Consider the following 26,279-nt stretch of genomic DNA (forward strand, 5'->3'; position numbering starts at 1 on the left):
ACGGCAGAGCGGGGGGTGTAGAAAAGAGGCGGCTTTTATTGTCGCGGGGCGGCACATAAATACAGACAGACCCCCCGCACAGGTGCGCGCTGCACCCACAGCTGCGGCTCCGCTCGGGGCCGGCGGCACCGCGACCCCCGCGCTGCGGCACCGGCGGACGGAGCATCCCGGCCTGCCAGCCGGGCACCCGGGCTGCGCCGGATTGGGAAATGAAAGGGAAGAGAGTGGCCGCAGCCCGGTGGGGTTTGGCTGGGCAGGCCCGAGGCGAGTGTGTGCGGTGCCAGCCCGGGGACAGCGGTACGGGAGCGGTCAGTGCATCCTGAGCGACCCGGGGTGGGAACCTCGCCCGGGCGAGCGCGGGGCAGTGTCCAGCACTGGCACCCGGCACCGTGGAGGGCAGGAAGGAGGGAAGGGGCCCCTTGTCTATATACAAATCGGTACAAAATCCTAACGCGTACGAGTGATACAACGTCAAACCGGGAGTAGGGCTGCGGCAGGGCCCTGGCAGTCCCCGCGGCTGCCCCGGCCAAGGGACCCTGGCAGCAGCCGCACGTCGCACCCTCCGCAGGTACAGTCAGTGTCCTTCAGACCCCCTGGCTAGGGCTGGGGCAGCCTTCCTCCCTGGCCAGCGTCTGGAGCACCAAAGGGCTGCTGTAGTGAGCTGTGTAAACATAGGAAATACCATCGGATCAGTTCTACGGGATGGGGGTCCAGGTTAATTATGAGAGCATGATCCCACTCCAGGCTGGCCTGATGGCTTTTGGGATGCTATTGCTAGAAGAGTGTGGCCACTCTTTCGCCTGCAAAGAACACGGCAGCTGCTTTTACATTGATAGCAACTGAAGCTGGGGCTGCTGGAACTGGAGAGGAGCAAACTTTGTCACTTGTGACAAGCACATGTTGTGTCAGATGCTGAGCCTGGAAGGAAGCCAGGAATGGCAGAGAGAACCTTCTGTGTGGCTGCTGGAGGTAAGGGTGATAAAAGGGGAGCATGGAGGACACAGGCATCCCCCTCATCTGAAGGAGTTGGAGGAAGGTGTACAGCTGAAGAAGTCCTGGCTGATTTGGCGTGGGTAGCCCTCCAGCACTTTCACCTGGACTGGATCAAACTTCCAGTAATCTTGGCCTCTCAGGAAATAGGCAAAACCTGTGGATGAGAGAGGAAGTTAGAAGAGACAAGTTACACAAGGCTCAGAGCTCTTTCTCAGTTTCATCCAGCTGTCACTCTGCAGCATGTGCAGTACTGAAAAGAGACCTGGAAAAGGCAGGAGATGCTGCTGCGGAGATTTCACTTGAAACCAGGCTTGTGTATTTCAATTTTCTTTCACACTGTGTTAGTTTTGATGGAAGAGTAAACAGGATGGGGTTTTTTTGTTTGTTTTATTTTATTTTCCTGGTGTGTTTAAATGTGCTGTACCCATGTAGTGACCCAGCCCTGAGAGGGCAGAGGATGTCCAGGACCTGAACGGGGACAGGGAGCTTGTGAAGACCTGTTTCAGGGCATTTGTTACTGTGGGGAAGCTATCCTGGAATTTGGGTTCTGGAAGCAGTGGGGAGTTGTTTCACTGCATCCTTTGGGAGGAAAGAGGCACTCACCACACCTTCATCCCAAGCACCCTGGCTGTCCCCAGTGTTACCGTGGCACTGCCATACTGTCTTCATCATGGGGCGCCTTGGGGAGGTTTGGGTAATACTGAAAGCAGCCTGTGTGTTGTTCAGCTGCCCAGGCTGAAGTGTGGGCAGAGCTTCTGCGGTCCTCTCATCACTTCCTTTGGCAGGAGCGGTAGGAGGTGGGTAGGACTCTGTGACCATTTCCTGGTCAGATGCTTGACTTCTAGCAGACACTTATATGTTGATTGTTGCAATTAATGATGATGAAACTTATCACTTTCGTAAGAGAAGCCTCAGTTCCCTACCCACTGGAAGAAGGAGCTGCCCCTCTCTACACTACATGACATGCTATGGTGCTATGGCTGGGAAGTGTCCACTGCTACCACATGTCCAAATCTGCCTGGTTCTTCCAGCTGGGCAGTGCTGTCAGCCAGAGTGCCCACCCCAGAGCAGGCCATGTCCCTGCTGCACTGACCAAGCTCATCCTGAAAAGCCGCGTCGATCTCCTGCGGGACACCGCGCCAGTCGGCCATGGCCCGGGGGTAGATGTTGTCCACCTGGCGCGTGTGAGGGTTGAAGCGCCAGTAGTTGCCTCCACTGAAGATGTAGATCTTGTTCTTCTCAGCCCCCCACACCAGAGCTGCCTGCACAGGGGATGCAGGGAGGCCCAGCTCCACAATCGGGGTGGGACCAGATACCCTTCTCTCACCATCGTAAATCCAGTATTGAGAATCTGGGGAGGAGACAGAAAAGGGAGGCAAAGTGTCAGAAACTCTTTGGTGTCTGATAATTTGGCAGTGAACTGTGCAACTGGAGCTGGTGCCTTGGCAGAGCTCCCAGGGGAAGCTGTGCCTGAGGCAAACACCCTACCAGTGTCATGGACACTTTCACTGTCGTGTGCCCAAAATGCTGTCAAGGCAAGGAGTTGACTTCCCACCTCAGTCCAGCCTGGAGGGTGTCAGTGGAGGAGAAGGAGGTCCATTTTAGCAGCTGTATTTTCTCTATTTGTGGAAGTTATAAAAGACTTGGCTGGAAGGACCAGCGTCTACACTGCAACCTCAGCGCTTGGAAAACATGGGGGCATGCACAGGCACAAAGGGGGCATGTGGCTGGAAAGGAGCGAGCTGCAGAAACTAGGACGAAGTTGCCAAGCTGAAATAGAGACTGGGAGCACAGTTCCAGATTAGATTAAAATGGGAATCTCTGTAATTAGCCTGTGGCATGTAATACTTTCCCCTTATCTCATTTTAACTCACGGTAGGAGCCTGCCAATTTCAGCACTGTAAATCCTTGTGTGCAGGTCAGGTGCTAAGTAATGTGTTTATGCAGGAGCTCTGCCTGCAGAGCCCTGTGGTGTGATTCTGGTACTTGGTTTTATGGACTGTAGACGGGGTATGCACACCCAGGGCAGCTGAGTTCTCATGTCATTCTACATCCCTGCTATTAAAGAGCATTAAAGAAAACAGTGGAGCTGAAATAGGGTTTGTTGCTGGCCTTGAACTCCAAAGATGGCCAGGAGGAGGTTTCATTTTTAATCCCTGGGGTGGCTGAAGGTTGCCTGGTTCTGCACATGGTCTCCCTGTAGGCTCATTTACTCATGGGGTACTACAGAAGCTCAGCATCCAGGTCTCTGAGGAGCAGAGAAGATGCTGTCTGCACAGGAGTTTCACAACCAAGAAAGCTGCTGGGGCTCTCTTCTGGCACAGTGCTTCCCATGACAGCTGGGGAGATGGAGCAAGTGTTTCCTTCTTTCTCCTCTGCCAGCAGCATTGCCAGGTCAGAGGCTCGTAACAAATGTTTGTGTTCCAGGGAAGAAGAATGGGGGATTGTGGCTCTGTCTAAAATAAAAGTGACCCCTTGTTCTCTCTTCCCTCCTCAATATCTGCTAAAAATTTAAATAGAGAAGGAAACAAATAACAAGGATCGCTGGATTGCTGGGGATGTCCAGAAGATTTATTCTCCCAGGAACTTGCTGGGTCCTGACTACCCCTAAGTGATTGAGATGCATTTCTGAGCCGTCTGATCCCAGTCCAGCTCTTACCTTGGAAAAACCAGATATTGCCCAGAGGGTCCTCGAAGGTGGCATCAACAGAGCTGGGGATCCCCTGCCAGTGACGGGAGGCCAGAGCTGGGTAGCCATCCTGCAGCTTTCCAGCTCGGAGCCGCCACACGTAGCGGGACTTGAAGAAGAACAGCTCCCCTCGGATGGTGGACGCGGCGTCGAAAGCCGTGTCACAGGCGTTGGGCTGCATGTCCTGCCAAAGCACGGCTTGTCAGGGGTGGGACTCCTGGGACTCCCCTCACCCAGCCTGGGTTCAGCAGAGGGGAGGTCCCTGTGTCCAGGCAACTGCCCTGCTTTCAGCCAGTTTTGGTTGGGCATGTGCTGCCCAGAGATCCCCTCCCTGCTATCCCAGGCCAGCTGTGGGGTCTGGGCCTGGGCTCAGACAGACACCAAACAGGCCTCCTGGTGAGGGCAGTCCCAGCCGTGCTGCCAGGGGAGGATGCAGACAAACTGTTCACTCACCTCCACGTTGGTGATCTCATTTGTTTCGAGGTCTGGCTGAGGCAGCTCTGCTGGCTGAGTTGGGGTTGGGTCAGGATCCAGTGAGGGTTTCCCATAGAGATACTGGATACCTTGCTTGTCATCCTCACTCAGGCTTAGGGGGTAGCGGAAGATGTAGAAAGGAGACATCAGGGACTTGGAGACAGCTGTGTGCTGCAGGCCCAGGACGTGGCCAAACTCATGAGCAGCCACTTGCAGGAGGTCAGTGCCTGCAAAGGGAGAAGATGGGAAATGCTTTTATCTGTTTGCGTGCTTTTGACTCCTGGGCCTGCTCCTACCAGTTACCAGCCACTGACAGTGCACTAAGGTGTGTTTTAGGAGTCCAACAAGAGGAAAGAGAAATCTGTCTCTACTACCATTCTCACAGGCTGTTTTTCCCAGATTTTTCCTGTGTATAGGTTTTCTAAGGAGTCAAAGAGCATAATTAAGGGATTCACTGGTTCAGGAGCACCCTGAGTGAATTCATACACTCGGGTATCAGCCTGGGCATGTTGGTAATTTATAATTTTGTTGTCAGAGGCTCCTGCCACCCTATGGGCTACCAGGAAGAAATGGGTTTTCCATGCACTTTTGCAAAGGAGAAATTTGCACAGGGAAGGAAGTCTGGCCCACAGACCTGGGTGGTGGGGTGGTAAGTTTGGTGTTTGTCCACCCAGCCTTGCAGCAGTTGCTGGCCACAGCTGCAGTTTATCCTGTCCCATTGAGATCACATCCACTGTGGAAGATACCAGTGTCAGTGAGAGAACTCTCTAGGATTAACACTTGCTAATGGCTGTTGTCACACAGACAGCAGAGGGAGCTCATTTATTGCTTGTGTGGGGACTATGTCAAGAAGGTGACATTTAGAAATAAATCCATAAAAAATGATCCAATGTCAAGACCTGAGACTTCCTCGCCAGACTCAAGTAGATTTATGGGAGATCATGTTTTAGGAATACATGACCTTGAAGCATTTAGAAAAGGAGAGGGGGGAAAGTGGATTTCAGTATGCAAAGATATATCACTTGGCATGTTTTGCTTAGTTTTCAGTGGATCGTTTTTGAAGCTGATAAATTTCCCTGAGTGGAGGCTGTTTGTTGACAAGTCCCAGCATATTCATTCACTTGCCTTCAGCCAGAAATCCTCCAAGCTGCAGCCCAAGTGATGAGAACAGCAGGGATGTGAGTCAGCCAGCCTCGCTGTTCCAAGCAGGATTTCCCTGCTGGCTCCAGGGGAGCAGGTCACTTCTCAGCACCAGGACCGGATGGGACAGGGGGATACAGCTGGGAGGAACGCCTGGGAAGGGTGGAGGGGAAGGTGAGCCCCTGTCTTCTTCCTCCGCTGGTCAGTGTTACGTGTAAGCGATGAATTTGCACAGCACTGACCTGATTAAATCAACACATCTAGATCAGCTGAGAAAGTGGGATCTCTGTGTCAGTGACTTATTACAAACTTTCAGACACTTTTGTTTAGCTTGGCAGGCTCCTCACTTGATGCTTTCCAGTGCTGGCAGATCAGCTGTGCTGTCAGATTCTCCAGGGGAGATGCACAGCAGCACAGCTGAAGGAGCTGTGCTGGGGACCATCCCTGTGTCTCTCATGGATGGTCTCCATGTGGGGTCCCACTTCCTGCACAGCTCTAGGGTGACCCCAGAGCACACCTTAGTCCTCCTCACATTTCTGCTCTCCTGTCTGTAAAATGAAGCTGAGGATTTCCCTGTCTCACTGAAAGCTGAGTCAAGGATTTATCCATGGTTATATTGTAAAGCTCTTTTCAGCATATTAAATGGCAATTAGCTCCAAAGAGCTTTTACAACATCTATTTATGGATGATGGAGGGGGGAGGGGGAATGCCATGGAATAGGACTGGATTCTGTTGGGAACTGGTGTCCATTTTCAGTTCCTGTTTTGCCTCCAACACTGTTTTATGGGAGAATGTAGGAAATTCTTCAACAACACAGACAACCTCAACAGAGGGTGAAAAGTGACAGAGCCCAGCCCTCCCCAGGAGCAGAATTGCTTCTGCAAAGAATTCCAGTGCTCTGTGGTTCTTATTTTGGGTTGGCATGAGCGGAGTGAGAAACACAACAGTCCTGTGCCCCACGCAGTCCAGCTGGCATAGAGCTGACAATGACGTGGGCTTTGGGGGAGTCCACTGGCATGAGCAAAATATTTGGGAAACCTTGGAGAGGCAGGGGGTTAACTTGGGCTTTGTGATTGTCTCTTTGTCCCTGTAGATAAACTGCGAAGGAGGAGGAGGAGCTGACCTGGGTTAATTTTGGTGGGTCTTCCAGAAACTGATGCTTTGGGCACCGATCCAGATGGTCCCAGGCGGTACTGCAGTATCTCATGAGATACTGTGACACCAGACCCTGAGTGCCCGAGCAAAGAGCTACCAGCTTAGATCTATTATTAGCAAAAATTAAAAAAAGAGTCTTGACTGGATGTGGTGTTGTTTATGGTCAGAGCATTCCCAGGCCACAGGGACAGAGCTGGAGCCCGGGTGGTTTCCCTTTATGGACTTGTTTGAGAGCAGATGGTGAACAATGCATGCAGGGACCAGGGCTGAAGCTGTCCCTTGGATGACAACTGTGTCACCAAGTGCTTGAGCCTCAGTTTTCCTTCATCCTTTCCCTGTTTTATTTCTAATGACTCCTGCCAATGCTGAGTGTGATTCCCAAGTGGCAGGGCACATGACTGGGCAGAGGAGCCATCTCTCTTGCTCCCCTGAGACAGGAGAAGTCCATTGGAAAGCCAGGGTCCTGGTGCTGGACACAGGTTCTGCTGTGGCTGAAAGATGAAAAGACCTGAATAGTAACAGGAGGCTTGTAAGTGGTGGGAGATAGTGCACACCACAAAAATAGTTGTTGCCTCTCAGTTTTACAGGGTCCCTGTTCACATCAGAAGGGAATAATTTCCAAGTGTATTGATAAGCATCCTGGAGCATCCACAGCTCCCCTTGAAACAGAACCGTACCCAGGTTGTTCCCAATCGTCCAGGTCTCGTCATAGTCAAAATGGACATCTCCCTCCCGGTGTGTCTTGGGGAAGAACGCGTGCGCCAGGATCCCTCCGGGCCCGTCAAAAGGCAAGTTGTCTCCATGCCAATACCTGGAGGGAAGACACATTGCACCTCAGACAAAGGGCCACATACCTCCAGTAACAACATCGTAAGGCCAAAGGTGGGACCCGCTGTGAGGGGACAGCAGCTCTCACTCCCATCCCAAGTTCATCCTACCGGGCCAGATCAACTGCTCGGAGTCGTCCTGATTGCCACAACCAGTTCTGCATCAGGGCACTGAGGAAGCAGAGCTCGGTCACACCGAGCCCTGGGGAGTTTGTATGTTTTCTCAGGAATGTTTCTCCCCTCCCCCTGTTCAGATTTCAGCCCAAAGCTGACCATAGAGGCTAAAGAATTAAGGAGCTGACTGCTCAAGCCAAGATTAAGTCAGCATTGCTGAGTGGTGGAGGGATGTGGAGGGGCAGCTGGCAGCAAACCCAGCCAAACTCTCAGGTCTTCACTCAAGCCGAGCCATGGACGACTAACGAAGGAAACCCATGAGAGATGCGGCCACTTGAGAGAGCTGAGGGAGGCACAGGCATGCAAATCTCATCACTGCTTGGACAGTCTCCACTGCCTTCATTTGTTCTGTGCAAACATGCAGCACGGGGAAGTCTTTGCCCCAGTGCGTATTTTGCCAAAAGGGAATTTCAGGCCAGGAGCCAAGATTCACTTAACCAAGAAACTATATTTGTCTTTGTGCAGACAGTTACGTTGTTCAGTCAAGGGACAGGATGGAGGACCTGAAGATGGAAAGTCAAAACAAACGCTTAAGAAAACAGCCTGTGGGCAGAGAAATGTAAATGTACCAGGAAAATTAATGAATGATCAGTAACAGTGCTGTGCACAGCCAGTGTGGAGCAACTGCACATACACCAAGCAGCCCACAACTGATAAAAAAACCAAAACAACAAACCCCAAAAGATTCCAGTGTCTGAAAGCAGAAATATGAGTAGTCATTTAAGTGCCTAAGTTGTGTGCTGGCAGCTCTCTGCTCTGGTTAGGGCATTGCTCCTCTGTCTGGGAGGAGGGTGCTGCTGCCCACCGTGCTCACCTCGTGAAATCGATGACGATGTCAGCCCGTCCCTCCTGCACCTCAGTGAAGGTCAGCGGGGTCACATCGCTCCAGACTTTCAAAGCTTCTTCTATGGTCCTTCTCACTTTAGCTTTTACAAGTTGCCACGGGAACCTGACAATTCTGGAGGGCAACAGACACTGGATGAGCAGCTGCTGTCCTGTGGACACTGCTGTCATGAAGACACCAGCTCTAGGATCCACATCACTAGGGCTGCCACTCTCAGCACCAGAACATCTCCAATCCATAAACACTGCTCCAGCACCCTCTACTATGCAACATGTGCAGCAGATAAATCCCATCAGTGTTGAAACCCTCTGGCTGCTGGGCCAGAGGTGAGTTCCCTGGAAAGCTTTGTTTTCTCTGTTGTTCCACAGCATTCCCCAGGTCTGTCTCCTATGAGGCCACTGCCACAGAGATTCCAGGGAGTGGTGTGTTGTGATTCCTTCTTCTCAACCTCTGCATGTTTTGCCCTGGAAACCTGGGCTCAATCAGAGCATTTGTCACCTCTTCTGCCCTCCTAAAACATGAGCAGACTGAAAGGGAGGTTTCTTTCCCTTCCGTTAACAGTGTTGCTCTATGTTAGCCTCTCCTCTGCTTCCTTCTTTAACACAGTTGACCAAAAAGAAAAGAAAAGGAAGAAGTCTTTCTGTTATCTACAGCCTCTTAACCGCTGTGAGGAACTGTCTCCTGCATTGAATTAAACAAAAGATGATTTACATGCTGTCAAGGTCCATATGAGTGTGCTCACTTCTCCACTCATACCCTTGGGGGCAGCTGGGGAGGCAGCACAACCCTCCCGCCAGCCTGTTGAGTAGATTCACAAATGAGAATGTGTGGGGTGATTTGGGCAAAACTTTGCACTGAAGCCGTGTTTATGGGAACATCAGTAACAGCTGAATAAAAAGATCTTTTTAAAATAAACTGTGAGGTGAGCCCACCACGGGGTGGCTGGGGGGGCAAAGGCGCATCAGGAGAGGGCTGGTGGTGGAGGCTCAGCTCGGCACGTGTCAGGGGTTTGGTGCAGGGAAGTGAATGTATGTGCACGGGGGTGTTGGTGTGGGGCTGACCAAGGGCTGGTGCAGAATGTGCTTGGGCAGGGTGGGTGGGCAGCGGTGTTTATGGAGCATGGGAGGGGATGTGGAGGTGCTGGGGACAGCTCTGCTGGTGGTTCAGCATGTGGCTCCCCACAGCTCACATCCCAGTGTGCAGCGCTCCAGGGAACATCGGACTGAGAGGTTTGGGGAGGGAGAAGCAAACCAGCCTGACTCCCATTTCGGGCCTCTCTTACTTGTAGGTGAGATCAGTCTTGTCCCAGCGTCCGCCAGAGAGGACGAACCGCTTCTGCCGGTTGCGCCCGCTCTGTCCGTCCGTCAGCACCGGGAGGTCGGGCACGCCGCACCGGGGGGGGTTCCAGCGTGCCACCTGCTCCTCTGTACCCACAGGGAAGCCCTTGGCAGGCACACCAGTCCCCACAGCGTTCACCAAGGAGGATAGCCAAGGAGCCTGCTCCTTCCAGGTGTGATGCTTTCGAGACATCTCCTAAAAGGCAAAAGCAAAGCCATGACTTCAGCGCCTGGAAAGACACTTCTTGATGTGGAGTCAGTGGACATCAGCAGTCCTGACGCGGTGAGTTCCACCTCTACCTAGGGCTGTTCTGCTGCTGCTATGGCACAAACTGCTCCCCACAAACATCCTCTGTTCCCTGGGCTCTGCTGCTCCCAGGCCAGGTCACACCTGGGAGACACTGTGTCATGCCATGGCACCCCTAAGCACTGGGCTATTTTTGGTCCACATTTCCTTGGCAGCTGGCCGGCAGGAAATATTTTGCAAGCCGTGGATGAGAACCAGACCCTTCAAGTATAAAACAAACCACTAGGGAGTAAATTCTCCCCCTTTGCCCCACATCCTTTATTCCCTCCTGGCCCCGGGGAGAGGTGATATTAATGGGAGGAAGCCTTTAGTGCCCAGCACACAGTTGTGCTCCCTGTTGTCGCTTCCGTGGTGTCCCCTTGCTGTCCTGGCACTGTGGGCTCAGCATGGCCAGGGGACATGACAAGCTGCAGAGCAGGACACAGATTTGGGGGTTGACAGTCCAGTCTGCAGAGAGCAGACATGGCTGTCCCTGCAGCCCCTATCACTGCCTGAGGGAGGGACAGGACCATATCCCCTTGCCTCACTGCACCTGTCACTCTGATGGGGATAAGATCTCCTGGGCTCTCTCACACTTCGTTGGAAAAGTGCTTGATGACATTAACTAATGCTAATTATCTGACTTCCATTGGTTTCCCACCTGACAGTAGGACTATGTTGCCCCCATGAAACACGACCCAGGTGTAATCTCCAACCTGCTGTGAGGCATGTGGGGTGAGAGGTGTTTGGTCCCTGCCACTGTGCTGCACAGGACGGGGGTCCAAACACAGATTTTTATTTTTTTGCCTGGTTTTGTGCAGACAAATTTAAAGGTGTTTGAGCAGCAGGAGGAGCTGAGGTGCAGCAGTGGTGCATCTCTACTTGGACAGGCAGGCTCTGTCCCACAGGGCTTCAGAGGGAGGGCCTGGGCTTTAGGAGTGCCCTTCCTTCCCCTGCTAAGAGCTGCCTTCTTCCACGCCAGCTCTCCTGGCTGCCCTGCCGGGGACACAAAGGTCAGGATGGCACGATGCCAGAGCTGCCATGATGCCGTGTAATCCGCGTGCTGCCACCACTCTGTTCCCCACAATGAGCCCATTCATGCGGGCTGGAATGAAGTGTGAAGACCTTGGCATTAGTTCCGCTACCGAGCTCCCAACTCTGCAGCGGCCCAGTGCCTCTGAGCAAGGCACAGATGGACAAAGGAGCCAGGGAGGTCACACAAGGTGCAGTTTAGGTGTCCACATGTCAGTTTAGGCTTTTCATGTGTCTGTCACCACTCTAGCCTGCTGACCTGTCCTCCCCAGACAGACACACAGACACCCTTGGAGGTTTGGCACCTACCAGCCTTTGCCTTAGAACAATCCATACAATCCTGGTGTCCCAGTGCACTTTCACACACCACAGGAACTGCACCATCAACCCATGCAAAGAGGGAAAAAGCCATTTTACATCCTGAACAGCAAAGCCCAAGTTCCAGCCATGGCACTGAGAATCCATGCAGTGCTTTAGTGGGAGGAGGGTGTATGGACTTGCCTCTCCCAGGGGAGTCTGCACCAGGCTGCTCCTGCTGAACACTGGAGCCCTGCCAGGTCAGAGGTACCTGTCTCTCTAAGAGGAGCTCTCTAAGAGCTGCCTGGCACCCTGCCTGGGCTGGCAGCTAATGCCTGCAAAGGACAGCTGGCAGGAGGAGTTGATAATGTTCATGTTCTGGCCAACATCTTGCTCCCAGACCCAATGACACTGAAGCACATAATGGCAGCTGTGTCACCAAAGCCCAGCCTGGAGAGCTGCCACCACAGGCAGGTCCTGCCACCCGAGGACATGGGGTGATGAATGCATCCGGTTTCCCAGGGCCAGAATGAACAGGACAGCTGCTCCCAGGCACATGGGGAGAGAGGAGATGGACCCCTGGGAGAGCCCTCACTGTGGAACTGGGAGCACTGGAAAACCCTCAGGAGTTGCCCAGGTAGGTGAGTGGGATGAGGCTGACCCGGATGGGCTTACTCCTGTTTTTTGTCTGGACGACACTAAGCACATTCCCCCTCCTGGGAAGGCCAGCTGCCTTACAGGCTGGGGATACTGGCACAAACTGGAGATCATCACTCTCCTCTGAGCAAGAGCAGAGAGAGGAGAAACTACCTGTTTCCTTCTTGTCCCAAGAAATCCCATGTTCAGAGGCAGGCCAGAGGTAGTTTTTCTCTCCCCTCTTTGATTAGCTCAAGGCCACTGGCATGAATCCCAGCCTTTCAAACCCCACCTTGCCTTAGCCAGGACCCTTCCTGCTCCCTCCTGCCTGCCCTGTGCAGAGACCCAGCCCTGGGAGGGCTGGTCCTGCGAATGGCTCTGGGTGGAGGCAGGGGGGAAGACCTTCCCTGCTGCCCTGAGCTGTGCCCCTGGACAAACAGTAACTCTCTCCCTGTCGTCACTGCACCAACATTAGGACCATGGCAGGAAAGGGCTGGAAAATGCCACTGCAGGCACAGCCAGCAAGGGGAAATGTGACAGGCAGAAACCACTTGCCAAACAATACTCAGGAGACACTCGGGCTGGAGATCTTGGTCTCCTTGGCTGGACACACCTTGCTGCAGGCACTTCCCGGGGCTTAGATAACGTGTCCGCTCACTTAAGGTTGTATCCTTCCCACCCAGCACTGAGCCCACCCTCTCCTGGGGAGACCTTGCTTAGTTCTCAGAGCTGTGGTACAATGCCCTGGCTGCATCCTTAGGGCTTCACTTAGGGCTGTGCTGCTGCTGAAACCAGTACAGACCTGTAAGGAGAGGGTGAGGAGGGCACTGGCTGCTGGGTACCTGTCGGGGCATCCCCACTCCTCCCATCCCACCAGCAGAGGGAAAGGGATTGCTGAACACAAAAGCAAAGGAAAACCCCTGCAGCCCGGGGCAGGGTTCAGCCCAGCTGAGTGCAAAACATATCTGAGCATCTGGCTGAGTGTGTGCAGCCACTTGCTCTGCCCTTCCCAGTATAACCAGCAGTTGGGGTGGCCACTGTGCCCGGGAACAGCTGGTTTGTAGTCAAGGAAGAGGCCAGGGCTTTGCAATGGAGACTGAGCAGCAAAATGCCAGCACAGTATGAGCACAGAGGGGCTGCTAGGCCTGAGACCAATGGTGGGGACAGTGGAGAAGCAAAGCTGTACACAGAGTGCTGTGGTGCAGACTGGTCACAGCTCCTCACAAAGAACGTGCCTCTTCCTGCAGCCTTGTGACTGAGAGGCTGAGAGGGAATGGGAGGGAATGGACAGATCCCATGGGAGACCAGAAACCACAGCGGAGGTACAGGCTGCCCACTCAGTTCCTTACAGCTTTATCAGTGCTGCGATACAACAGCCATCACTTCTGGGTCTAACGGGGCCAGATGAACACCAGCCAAGCTTCCCAGGAAGCGTCCCAGCCATCCCAAGGAGCCAGGAGCATCTTTAACCTCATTGTGTTGGGCAGCACTCGCCCTCCAGAGCTCCCAGGAGGAGCAGCAGCCAGAGCAGCACAGCTACAGTCAAGTATCAGCAACACCCCGTTTGAATGAGAGAGGCCGGTGCCTGGTACTGACAAACCCACTCTCTCCTCTGCCTGGGTCCATCCTCCTCTGCCTGCCCTGAACTTAAACTTGTGTCCTCTGTTGTGTACCTAATTACCTGGGCTCCTGTCTGCTTCTGCAGCATGGACATGAAAGGAGACCCCTCTCCCTGTCAGACAGGAGTGATTGGACAAGTTACAACATGAATCCCATCAGTTTTGGATATCTCCCCTGTCATTGGGGCTGTTTCCTTTTCTGCTGGGGAATGAGCTCATGGACTGTCTTCCCACCTCCCTGTCCCTTCTGTTGCTGGTTTTCCATTTCTCCCTGCTTTCTTCTTCCATTACTCAGAGTGTTTGTCAAGGCCTTGGTGTTTGCTGCCTCTCTGGCTAGTAGCATTACCCTCCTTCCACCTACGAGCCTGCACATTGGAGCACTCCTGCCCTTATTTCAATGCACTGGGAAGGACAGCAGAGATGCTTTCACCTGCAGCTCTCATGTAAAACAGTTCTCTCATGCCATTTCTGCCCACTGTGGGGTGTCTGTGCCCCCCAAGGGGCTTGCACCCCCTTAAGAGCAATGTTCCTGCCTGAGATCAGCACTATTGTCCTGATGCACAGGGTACCATGGCCGGCTTTTTATTGAGCCTGCCTCTCAGCCCAGCATGGCTTTGCAGGGGTTGGATTTGAAACTGCAGCTACAGCTGATGGTTAGTGGTAAAACTGCAGTCAGGTTGTGTCCCAGAAGCAAACTGGCCCAGGAAGGTGCTGCAGCTTAACTTTCACAGCAGAAGCACATTACTGTGGTCTGGTCTGACCCTGAGCTAAGTGTGTTCCTGGTCAAGGCACTGTTAGTGGAAACAACACCTAGGCAAAGCCACCAGATTTATTGATCCTACCTCCTCCAGAACAAGGCAGAGTCTCCCAACCCCTCTAACTATGAATTCTTTCCTTACACAAAATACTTCTGCTACAGGACTGGCTCCTTTGTGCTGGGCTGCAGGCAGAGCCAGGGAGAACACAAAGGCTGAGGCCAAATGGGAGCTGCTGCAGTGCCTGGCCATGCAGTTGGATATTCCTCTCCACTCACTTCCCATACTCTGTGGCACCATCCAGCACTACCTCCTGGGGCCTGACAGTTTGTTTCCGGATTACTTGCTGGTAGTTGTTGTTGGCAACAAAAAAAGAAAAATGTTTATTTTTCCTAAGCAACGTTGAACATGAAACATTATGGACTGCAAATGTTTATGCCCACAGACAGAATGAGAAGAACCAGGCCTTCGAGTAACAAGAGAAAGCAAATGAATAAACACTGCACGACTATTTTTATTATCAGACATTTTAATTATGTGACAATTTGTGAGTCTATTCCATCAACAACACCAAAACCAAACTGCTAGTGTCACCCAAGCAACAGTTTGCCAGAAACAGGACTACTTACAGAGCAAACAAACCCCAGGATGCCGGGATAGCAAAAGGTTTCAAGAGCCCTTAATCTGATGACCTAGAAATCCCCTTGAACCTAAGAAACAGCTCTAGGATGCAGCAAACTCCCGGCAGGGGAGGAAGGGGGTTGAGGTGTTTTGTTCATTGTGCAGTTACATCCAAGCTAAGGTGAGCCATGAACAATGGCTGGGATGTCTCCCACTGGGTTTGACCACCCATCACAGTGCAGCCCTCTCCAGAGCTATGGGGGGATGTTTTAGCCTCAGGGAGTGCAGGATGCTCAAATGTGCAGTCTGGGATCTCCACACCCACAAGACAAGCACTTTTCCCCTGCCCAATCTCCTGGAGATGTCAGGGGGGTTTTCCTCCTCTGGTAGCTTTCGGAGTCACTTTTGTGAGATGTCTTTCTCCTGCCCAAAGACTACTAAGAGGAGATCTGCTCACCTGTCTGTCCTTGTTGGGACTCATCTGCACCAGGATCTCAGTGAACCTCTAAAAACATGTCTGTGGCCCTCAGTGAACCCCTGAAGTGCTCTGCTTTTCACTTTGCTAGGCAGCTATGTGCAAACTCAGCAGTGCTTCCATTCACATCACAGGCTGAGCCATCCCCAGAGTAAGAATATCCAGGGAGCTTTCATTTACCTGTCTGCGTATTTGGAATTAGTAGGAAAGAGCTACTTAGTAGGAAAGAGGATGACCAGCATCTCTGCAGGCCAATTTTCCGCAGAAGATTCTTTTCAAACAAGTCCTGTGTGGTGCATCCTTTCTGCAGAGCCCCACAAGGTGTGGTGCAAGGGCAGGACAAGTGTGGGGGAAGCAGGGAAAGTGCAACATAAGCTGGAGAGGGGGATCCTCCCCAGGGTTCTTCTCTCCTCCCTGCCCTTTTCTCCCTCCCGGATCCGCTTTGCCAGCTGCACCTCCCAGGTCTTGCCACACCGCAGGGTGTGCGTGCGTGTTGCATGTGGAAGCACAAACACAACAAACCCGCTGGAGAATAACTGCTTACATGTGTCTTGAGTCTCTCCCAGAGCAGAAGATAAACATGCCTAAAATTACCCCAACACTGACTGTAGCATTCAAATAGCCAAACCAAAGAGTGCAAATACAGCCCTTCCTGCGGGAGCTGCCTGAACCCCGAGCAAGGCAAGCAGCCTCCCCGGCTCCTCGGCTGCGGGGAAGGCACCGCTGTGCTTCCAGCGGGGAACCTGCTGCGTTCGGGGTGAGAGCTGCAGGACACGGATTACGTTGGCAGCTGGGAGGGTGCCCACCACTTCTCCACGGAGGGAGAGCTTCCCAGCAAATGGACAGACTTTGATTTCCCAGGGGAGCTGAAAGCAATGCAGGAATTCAGTGTCTGCGCGTGCACAGCCCCAAGGACTGCAGATCTTTTGTTCTCAAGTTTTACAGTGGACACCAGACACAGCCTTTATTCTGCTCTCAGTTTTCTCTTTCTTTCTTTAGGCATTAATATAAAAGTGAAGGAGATCTACAGGGTTTGCCTCGAAGAACACAAGTCCTCCTGCAACTTGCCCTGTAGCCTGGCTTTAAAATGAATCTTGGCCCTTGATTCCCTCCTTTCAGAGTTACTGGTGTTGTGACTTGTTATTGGAGCACAAACAGCCATGGTGCAGCACACTGCTGCACCGAGGGCTGTCCTTGCCCACCCCCTCTACCAGCACAGCCCGAGGAAGTCACCTTTGTCTGTCTTATTGGAGTGTGAATCTCTTTTACCAGCTCAGCCTCTTGGCTCCTTTCTCATTCATCACCCAACAGCAAAAGGTGGCCAGACAGGAAATTAGCTGCTGTCAGACATCAGGGAAACATCCCTTTGTGCAGAGAGACTCCAAGTAGCCAGAGAAGGGAACATGATGCAGCTCTCTAGCAAGAGAGGGTAGAGAAAAGCTGAGGCCAGATGCACATGCACGGGTCCCTGTCAGCCCAGCAATCCCACATCAGCTATCCTGCACTGACATGTGTTTCCCAGGAGGAGAGGAATGGGGTGCACTGCCAACTTACATCATATGTGAGAGCAACCCCCAGGTAATAGTGGCTTTACCTCACAGGCAGTAGAATAACCTTCAGAAGCCTTGACATCAGATAAGGAACCCAAAAGGGCAGCTATTTGGGACGACAGAACTGCTGTTTGAAAGGATGGGAAATCATCTGTCCGTTTCCAATCCCAAACCAATGCAGCCACCATCTCTGCAAAGACTGAAATACATTGATCCAAAACTCTGAGCCCCACATGGCTGGTCAAACACACAAGCACAAGGTATTCCTGAACAAAACATACCTGTAGGAGCATCACCTGGAGTTACTCCAGCCAAGAGGAAAGCATCAGCATTCACAATGCAGAGCATTAGCCTAGGATGAGGAAGAAACCAGATTGCCACCTGGGGGGAACCTTCTTCTGGAGCATGGTGGTGGATTAGGTGGACCAGAAGCCTGAGCAAACCTGGACCTCTGCATTAACTCTGTGCTCTTCAGCAATTTGCTGTGTTCCCCACTTCAAGGGGTACTGTCCAAGGCAGGTGAGCCCCAGCAACCTCTGCAGTCAGTCAGCAGCTGCGAGCACTGGTAAAAGGACAGTGACGCCACAGCTGGACCGGGCCCAAAGTCAGATGGTGTGAAACCCAGGCTGGCTCTCCCTTCCCTGGAGATCCCACACAGGTCTTTGCTGGCAACAAGACCAGGACCAGAGGCTGTGCAGGTCCCCCCAGGAGCAGCAGCTTCACAGCTTGCACACATCAGAGCGTGAGGCACCTGCCAGCCCAGCCCACGTCCCGCAGGAACCGGCGGTCTCCAGCTTAACGCAGGTGGAGCTCTGCCCTCCCTTGCTGCACTCCAATGGGGCTGAAATCCACGGTGGTGTCATTACTGGAGTGCAGAGTGCCACCACCGAGTGCTTGGTCTCACCTTCCTCAGAGGCAGAGCGGAGCCAAACACAGTGACATTTCATTTGGAATAACACAAGCACTTTGGGGGCCAAAGCTGCTCTGTGCCAAGTCCCAGCCCACAGCATATTTAGCAGCCAAGTTAGAAAGTACTCAGATGACAGAGCTGATAATAAAACCATCGACAGAACCTGAACTAATCCCCTTGGGCTGCTACCGGGCATTTGCTCTGTTATTATTTCATGGCACACCAGCGAAGCGCATGTCTATAATAACCCAATTACGCACGCACACATTCCCAGCACAAGGAGCTCTCTGTCTTCTCCCGTCCCCCAAATCCCTCGCACACCGCTGCTCTTCTCTGGCAGCCGCAGTCCCTGCTGCTCGCAGCTCCGTCCCAGGTGCTGGGATCGGGCAGGCATGTGCAGAAAGAAAGAGCCCCGCTGCTCCTCTCCTGCCTGCGCCTTTGATTCATCCCTTTAGTCTCCTCTCTCCGTAACACTTCTCAGAACTTCCAGCACAGCTTGCGGGGGGTGTTTGAGCAGCAGCGAGTGCTCTGCTGCCTCTAAAGCAGAGGGGATCCCGTGTCCTCTCCTAAACCCTCCTTATCCCGATCCCTGTTTTTCTCTCGGGAGCACGCCTGTGGAACCTCCCCTAACATGTCAAGAGGAGCCCGCCGAGCGGAGCCACCGCCGGGGCAGGGGCAGCCGTCCCGCGGCGGTGCCTCAAGGCAGCGCTGCCCGTGCCGGCAACCCGAGGGCGGCTCGGGGATGGATGGAAACGGTGTGGGGGGAAGACGGCTCATCCCGTTCAGCGGAGGGTCTGCCTGGGAGATGCTGCCCTCGGGACCGCACCGGAGAGCGGCGGGGGGCACGGAGAGAGGCACCGGGTGGTCCCGACTCACCGGCTTGTGTCGGCGGGCGGGCGCGGCGGGCGCGCAGTGCAGCAGAGCGGCGGCCAGCAAGGCGGCGGCGGCGGGCAGCGGGGCACGGGCCATGCCGGGCGGCGGAGCGGGCTCGGACATGGGGCAGAGGAGGAGGGAGGGGGGTCCTCGCTGAGCCTTTTATCCCCCCACCGCGGCCGCCTGCCCTCCTCCTCGCGCCTCCTCCCGCTCCTGCCTTTTGTTCTCCCCGAGCCGCGGCTGTTCGGGCCGGGGGGACACGGCCCGGCGGCATCGCGGGAGGGAGGGGGGGGGGTCCCGCCCGTCCCGCCCCGCTCCGCCCCCGGGGGGGCGGTGAGGCGGAGCACACGGGACGGGCGGGACCCCCCTCCCACGCCTCCCCGGCACCGGCCCCCTGGCCTCCGTGCACCCGGGTCCTGTCTGCGTTGGGATGGCTTCAAACGGGTCTTTTTAAAGGTGTCTTTTACCTCTCCTGCCTGAGGGTACCAAGGACTGAAAGCAATCCTCTTAGACCCTCAGTGCCCGTCGAGACCACTCTAGTCCCCATGGGGAATAGCTCATCTTTGTGTTTAAATCTGTCTGCACCCCTGCTTTGCCTGTGCAGAGCTCTGCTGAAGCCCTTCACTCACCCTTTGCAAGAGGACTTTCCCTGTGTGAGATGCTGAGGGAGGGGAAAGAAGGGAGCAGCTCCCCATTTCGGAGATGCCAAAGTCTCCTCCGTCTGCTCAGCCACCTGGAGGGGGAGGCAGCAATGCACAGATCTGGTTTCTTGGTTCCTGTTTCTATGGAAGAAGCCCTGGACTGTGTCAGCATCCCCTCAGTAGACTGAGTTTAGCTGCAAATTGTTTCAAGAAATGTATTGCAAATAAGAAAACTTTGATCTCCAGCTGCCTGGGCTGGTGTGCAGGGAGTGGGTAAGGCTTCCTGACATCCCGGACTCTATTACTGCATTATTTGTCTGTGATCAGTTGTTCATGTTTTGTTTTATGGGAACCATACTGAGGATGTAAATACTGGGTACGGTAAGCAGATGTGAAAAGAAAGGCTGTGTTTGGAAGGTGCTGCAGTGGCTCACAGGCTCTTAGTGAGATGTCCCCGCACTGGAGCACCATGTTCAGCGTATCCCCAAAGCCTTATTTCTAAGAGGGGATAGGGAAAGAGAAGAAAACACTTTACATTGTGGAATTTACCCTTCTGCTGTTATTCTGGCTGTGCCCCAGGAATGCAGAGCAGACCCTACTTTCTTGCCTTGCTCTGAGCCAGACAGCTGAGTCCCAGCAAGAAAAGCTTTCCTGCCTTTGTCTCTCTTTTCTTTAGTGTCTTTTCTTTTAATGCTGGTGTCTCTGGGAGCTCAGTGCTTTCCAGCCCATGGCCGTGGAGCCTGCTGCTGCCCTGGGGAAGCGGGGAGAGGCATGGGAGCAGCCTGTAAGGCAGCGACAGGCAGTTTGGCTCTTCTTAATAAAGGGAGACTTTTAAAGGGGGTGTTCTGGGAAACTCAGTCCTTGCAGAGATGTGACTGTGTGTGAGAACTGCTGGCTCCTGCCAAGGCACTTAACACAAAAGAAAGTGCATGGTGTGTTTGGGATTGCAAATATTTCCCAGCTGAGCAAGTAGATGTTCAGCAGCAGAAAAATGGCCCACTGGGTGTTTTGGGAGCTCGTGTGCTCACTTTCTGCAGAGGGCCCTGAGCACAGCCTGCAGAAGTCCTTTCTGCTAGTGCTCCTGTGCTGGGAGCTCTCTCAGCCACTGTGTGTCCTGTCCCTGCAGGCCTCATCCCTGCCTCTGTTTGCAGCTTGCTGGATGTGCAGAGCCTGCTGGCAGATGAGCACAGGGCTCCCACCCCAGCCCCAGAGCGCCGACAGTCTGACATCTCTCAGTGCAGGCACTGTCTGCTCGCTTTCCTGCAGCTCCTGCCAGGCTGGAGCCAAATTTGGGCTTCTCATGATGGCTACAGGAGCTCAGTGAAAGCCTTCATGGCTGAGAGGTCCCAATGGTCACTGATGTTTCTGATACAGCATCCCCATTTTGCTCAGCATCTCCTCAGGGCCTTCCAGTCCTAGAAAGTAGCAGAACTGTCATGGGTTTTCCAAGTCCTTATGACTTACAAGCATTAGCTCTTCTCCCACTGTCCTAAGGCTTTCCAGCAAGGAGGACCTTGTGAATATCTGGGAAGGCAAAGCGGCATTGTAATGTGAGTGCCAACAGGAATCACCAGCTGGGGATAACCTCTCCCAGCAGTCCAGCAGGTGTCAGGTGGGAAGAGACTGTGCAAGAGGAAGAGAACAGCAGGTCTGATTCCACTCTGTTGTGATCAGCAAAGAGGTCAAATAACTCTTTCAGTCCATGGGCCACTTGAGTGGGAAACTGCTGCAAGGCACTTGGACTGAGAGTAGGTGGGGGAAGAGGTGTCTGATGAGGAGCAAAGGGGAAAGGGGAGGGAAGTGAGAGAGAAACTGAATTTAAACAGATTAAGCCTGTCTGTCCAAAGTCCTTTGTTTCCTGCCACCTCCCTGGTGTGACTTTCACAGCTGTATTCTGTGTGGCTGGGGACCTGGGTTTAGGTTCCCTGCAAAGTCAGCATGGAGCTTTACACCTCCTGAGCAGCTGGAAGAAGGTCCAAGAGCCAAATCCCCAGAACAGAGAAATCCCTTTGATTTTTCTTCTCTAACATCTTTCCTCCTCTCTCTGTAGGAGATGGCCTCATGAATTGATGTTTCCAGCATCACTGCTCAGTGGGTGACAAATGGGGATGCATCCCCACCAGGCAAGTCTCTGTTCTCACCCTCTCACTTTTGGGATTCCCCTTTTCTTTGGCCCTGGCACCTTGTTTTTCTCCTGGGCAGCCGAAGTGGGTGTTTATACAGGTGGTGGTAGCTGCAGACAAGGCTGGGGGTCATGTGCAGTGAACTGCCCTCATAAACACCACTGATCAGGAGTATTTCCTGAATTACCTGGTTCTTCTGCTCTGCTGCCATGCATGGGCATGGGCGGAGGGGAAGAAGAGGATGTGGAGTGACAGGAAACTTGGCCTTTGGGCCTGGACTCACAAGTGGAAAGGTAAAGTAATATGTAGAAGTGTATGTTGGTCAGCAAAATCCTTTGCTTCAAAGCTCTTTAGGGGTTTTTTTAATCTTTTAAATGAAAATGATGGAATTGTACAGGCTGTTCTGGATCCAAATAGCGCACCTTGAAAACACCAAAGTCTTCCAGACTTCAGCATAACTAGGCCAGTACAACCGTCTCACCATCCATTTCTAGAAAGTTTTGCTTGATTTGCTACTACTTATTTTACATTTATTTTCTTTTGCCTTTAACCCCCCCTTCCTTGACCTTAATTCTGGGTTGAACACAGCAGTGCAGAGTCTGACAAGGTTGTGATCTGCCTGATGTACTGTCCTTACGAAACCAAGGGATGCAAGTGGAGCAGAGCCCCTGTCTGGGCACACATCTACCTGCAGGGCTGCTGGGCAGGCAGTGCTGCCTCCTCCAAACTGGGAACAAGGGTGATGGTGGCAGGACTGTCCAGCACCTCACCTTGCAGAGGTGCACTGCAGTTCTGCAGGCATCCAGTGCAGGAGGGAGTCCCTGGGGGAGCACTAAGGCAGCCTTAGCTCACACTGCAGCTCACGCAGTGCCCGAGCAGCTGCGGGGTCTTGCGGCTCTTCCTCCCCCCCTCTCCTGCTGCAGCCCCGGTGCAGCTGCAGCCAGCCCTGAGACTGAGCCCTGCGATTTGGCCCCCGAGAAGCAGCTCCCTGCTGGGCCGTGGTCTCGGCAGGGCAGGGGCAGGCTGCAGCTCGGGAGAGCTCCGCCACAGTGTTTGTTGTCTAATCATCTCCTGCCCCCGTGCCAGGAGCCGAGCGCACACAAACAGTGCCGGGCTCCGGTGAGAAGCACTGCCTGCGAGATAAGCCAGGCAAGGAAAACATATCCATCTTCGTGTCTCTTGGCCTGAGATGCAGTTTCATCTGCTGGCATTTTCCTGGCGTAGGCTCAGGGCACACCACAATTCACCTGGGGAGCCAGACGCCGGGGAGCCAGCTCCCATTCCTGGCGAGAGGTGTCAGCCCCGACTGGTGCAGGGTGCGACGGCTGCGAGGAGCTGGCGGCTGAGGCCCTGTTGGTGCTCAGGGAAGGGATCTGACCCCAGGCTGAGCTCCTGTGGCAGCCTGGACCTGGCTACATGTCACCAATGGTTTGCTCACCTGAGCAACAGGGCCAGACTCCCTGCCCGGACTCCCCGTGCCCAGCCGTGCACCCAGCACCCGGCAGAGCTCAGGTAAAGAGCTCCCAGCCAGCAGCCTGGACAAAGCAGAAATGGCTGGGACATCCAGTGCCGAGCAGAGACGCGACTCCAGCCTGCGGCTGCTCAGTGTCTGATAAGGAGGTTGCTAGTGCCGTCTTGCAGCGCTCCCAACCTGCCAGCTCTCCGCAAATGAAACGTCCCGGTGAAACGCCCCCCACCCCTGGCTCCCTCTGATCCCCTCCGAAGCCGATCTGAGACTGGAATGTCTCCTGGGATGTGATTCCCTGTAGCCTGAGGGGAACTGCGTTAATAAAACCCGGCGTGAGCGGTGGAGGCGATGGGGGAGGAGGCAGGCAGGGCTGGTGAGATGAGGCTTTTATGAACAAATCGCAGGTTTGCTGGAAATGTCCCGTCCTGTCCTCTCTCCCTCCCCCTGTCCCCGGAGTCGAGCTGTGGAATTCAGGGTGTGGGTCGAGGCTTTTCTTCACGCACGTTTCTACCCAGAGCAGCCAAGCCCCTCATCTCCCTCCCTCTCTCCCCCCACCTCAGCAAACGCTGCTGAACTCACCTCCCGGGAACAGGTACCACTCCCCCAGCCCCTCTCGGCACAGCCTCACTGCTGCTGGGACCGTCCTGCCCCTCCACATTGCTCGGGCATCTCCCCACGGGGTGTCTGTAACCGGTGGAAGGTGTCTGTCCCCAGGACGAACAAGGAAGCGTGGCCAGGGCCAGCAGTAGGAAAGAGAGAGTGCTCCCACATCTCAGCAGGACGTGGTGGCTGCACTCGTGGCAGGGAGGCAGCTGGGCTGGTTGGTGCCAGGTGAGCAGAACCAGGCAGACATGGGGCTCTGACTGAATGAAGCCGCATGAAGGCGGTAAGGATGTGAGCCAGGAGGGGAAAAAGACAGGAGAACAAGCAAACTCAGTCCAGATAACCAGGAAGAGAGACCATGGAAGCGTTTTATTGGTGTTAACGCTCTCTCAGCTCCCATTGGGATCAAAGTGCCTCCCACAGTGGTTACTTTGTGCAGTAGTGATTTTGTGAAGCTCTTGTTATTTTGTGCAGCTCTGCCATTCAGAGCTCATGCTACCCTAGGATGCTGTGGGGAAGGACATGTCCCACACTGCATTGCCACTAATAAATGTTACTGGATTAAATTGGCTGCTGGACAGTCACAGATCTCAGTTCCCAAAGTGTTTTCTCACTTTCTCTTGGGAAGCGATTGCTGAACTCAGAGGCTGCATTATCACAAACTCACTGTGGAAGCTTTGGATGCAGGGAATCACCAAGAGAGCACACTGAAGGCTCTGAAGAACAGTCTAAAAGAAGCACCATGAGACCTTGCCCAAAGCTGGGAATGAATCCAGCATGGCATGCACAGTGTCCAGCCTTTCCAGAAAGCTGAGGAGTTTGCTCACACCACTGATTTTGCAAAGGCCAGGCTGTCCCTACAGAGGAGGATGTTTGCAGTGTTCCTATGGAGGAGCCCCTGGATGGACTCTGCACTGAGCTCAGGACTCTATGGTGGAGATGGCAGCTGAAACAAGAGCATTTCAGCAGAAATCACGACAAAACAGAGTGCACAACCAGGCTGCCCTGTGCATTTGCAGGGATTATTGACTATCCATGTGAAAAGGAGACATCAGTGCCTTCCACAGAGGAAGGAAAACATGAGCTGCAGTATTTAGTTTCCATCTGAGAAAAGGTGTCAGAAGCTGATGGCTGGACAGCTTCAGTAGGACAGGGAGAGCAATGTGATTAAAACTCATGAGGCACTTTGGAGAGCTGAGACAGAGGACCTCAAATCCCAGATGTCTGTGAAATGTCCTGTAGAGGCTGCAGCACCACACGAGATCTCTCTGACTGCTGTACGGGCTCTGTCTTTGCTTGGGAAGGGGGAGATGGGGGGATTTACTGTAATATTCTAGTTCAAAGCAGTAGCTGTTCATGGGTTGGTGCTAACAGCCTCCTAAAGGTCACGGGTGCCTCTGCCTTGCACACAGACCCCATCCTGCTTCCGTAGTCGGGCTCATGTTGTTTTACTGCAGATGCCCGGGAGCTGTGCCCCCTGGAGCTGTGCGTGGGGAGCACCGAGGCAGCTCTCCAGGGATGTTTGCTGTCTGTCTGCAGCAGAGAGGGGGAACCAGACCAGCCACGGAGCAGCTATGCAAGAGCAGAAGGGAATGGCCTCTGGGCAGACGTTTAGGTGAAGAGGAAATGCTGAGTCCCAAGCCCATCAACCGGGACACCTCAGGTAAAGCATCAACAGGGAAAGCAGGGAGCCTGTAGAGGTGTGAGATCCCTCCAGGGCCTGCTTAGCACTATCTCCTGCAAGGGGTGTGAGCTTGCTGCTTTGGGCTCCCTGAAACCACTTGGTGGATCCCAGCCACGGGAGAGGCAGCCAAGGGCAGGGGCTCGTTGCTCAGATCCCCCAGACACACACAAAACAAACTCATGCTGGCTTTGTAGCTGCACTTCTGTGGCCATGAAGAAAACAAAACAAATTCACAAACAAAATCTCTGGGCTCAGGTTTGCTGTCCTGTACTGTATTCAGCAGGTGAATTGACAGTAATTGTTGTCTTCACCATCTGAGGATACCCTGGAGGTGTTTTGGTAATTTCTTGACTAGATCTGTCTGAAGAATTTGGGAACACAAAAGTTCTTCTTTCAGTTACAACTAATAGCATCAGTCTTCAGCTGGGATCAGAACATGCCTCCAAGTGCACAAACCCCACTTCTGGATGTGTGAATACAAAAGAAATGGAACTTCTGAGATGCAGCCACCACAAGGAGGTTTGAAAAAGTTCTTCTACCATCTCTCTTTCCCCATGAGGAGGTGAGGGCATCCATATTCCACAATTGGTACCTTCTTCCACCCACAGGTCACCTGGGTGGGTTCAAGTGGCATAGGTAAACACAGGGATGTACCTGCACTTCCCAGCACCCCTGGGAATGGCTGAGAGAAACCTCTTCTGAGGGGGAAGAGCTCTCCAGAAACCTGGAGCACAGCAGTGTAGCTCAGGTGTGCTCCAGCAGTCAGGCCCTGGGGTTCAAACAGGAAACGCTCATGACATGAACAGATTCAGGTCCGGAAGAGCCTTCAGACCAAAAGTGGGCAAGCATGAATGAGTTAAAAGCCTTTCCTTTGCTTGGTGAAATTTATTGAAAACTACATTGTTCATCTGTTGAAACTTCACAGCTGTTGAGATTGCCCTCGGGGCAAACCACATCCAAGAAATGGCATGTAGATCCTGGGAGCACGAGACTTGAAAGCTGAAACAGCACTCAGAGTGCTGCCTCCCCTCCCTTGCAGTCACGTCTGGCCATCTGCAGCTCCTCCATCGAGA

At 53.5% G+C, this 26,279-nt stretch overlaps 1 protein-coding gene and 1 long non-coding RNA gene across 2 annotated transcripts in view; one reads left to right on the plus strand and one right to left on the minus strand.

The window, feature by feature from the left end:
- The window catches only part of LOC135424019 (uncharacterized), an 86,852-nt gene extending 68,066 nt beyond the window's left edge, over positions 1–18,786 (plus strand). The window contains exons 2-3 of the long non-coding RNA XR_010435056.1: positions 9,585–9,916; positions 11,771–18,786. This is a non-coding gene — a long non-coding RNA (uncharacterized LOC135424019). The remainder of the gene's footprint in view (positions 1–9,584; positions 9,917–11,770) is intronic.
- MMP11 (matrix metallopeptidase 11) lies at positions 17–18,810 on the minus strand. The gene is made up of 8 exons (XM_064674762.1): positions 18,691–18,810; positions 9,579–9,829; positions 8,267–8,410; positions 7,129–7,262; positions 4,136–4,383; positions 3,653–3,866; positions 2,087–2,344; positions 17–1,147 (listed from the first exon to the last, which is right to left on the minus strand). The coding sequence occupies exons 1-8, from the start codon at positions 18,808–18,810 to the stop codon at positions 1,014–1,016; spliced, it is 1,503 nt and encodes a 500-aa protein (XP_064530832.1). The 3' UTR covers positions 17–1,013.
- Positions 18,811–26,279: the final 7,469 nt, after the last annotated feature.

This window comes from Pseudopipra pipra, chromosome 18, assembly GCF_036250125.1.
Source record: "Pseudopipra pipra isolate bDixPip1 chromosome 18, bDixPip1.hap1, whole genome shotgun sequence".
NCBI classification, from domain to species: Eukaryota; Metazoa; Chordata; class Aves; order Passeriformes; family Pipridae; genus Pseudopipra; species Pseudopipra pipra.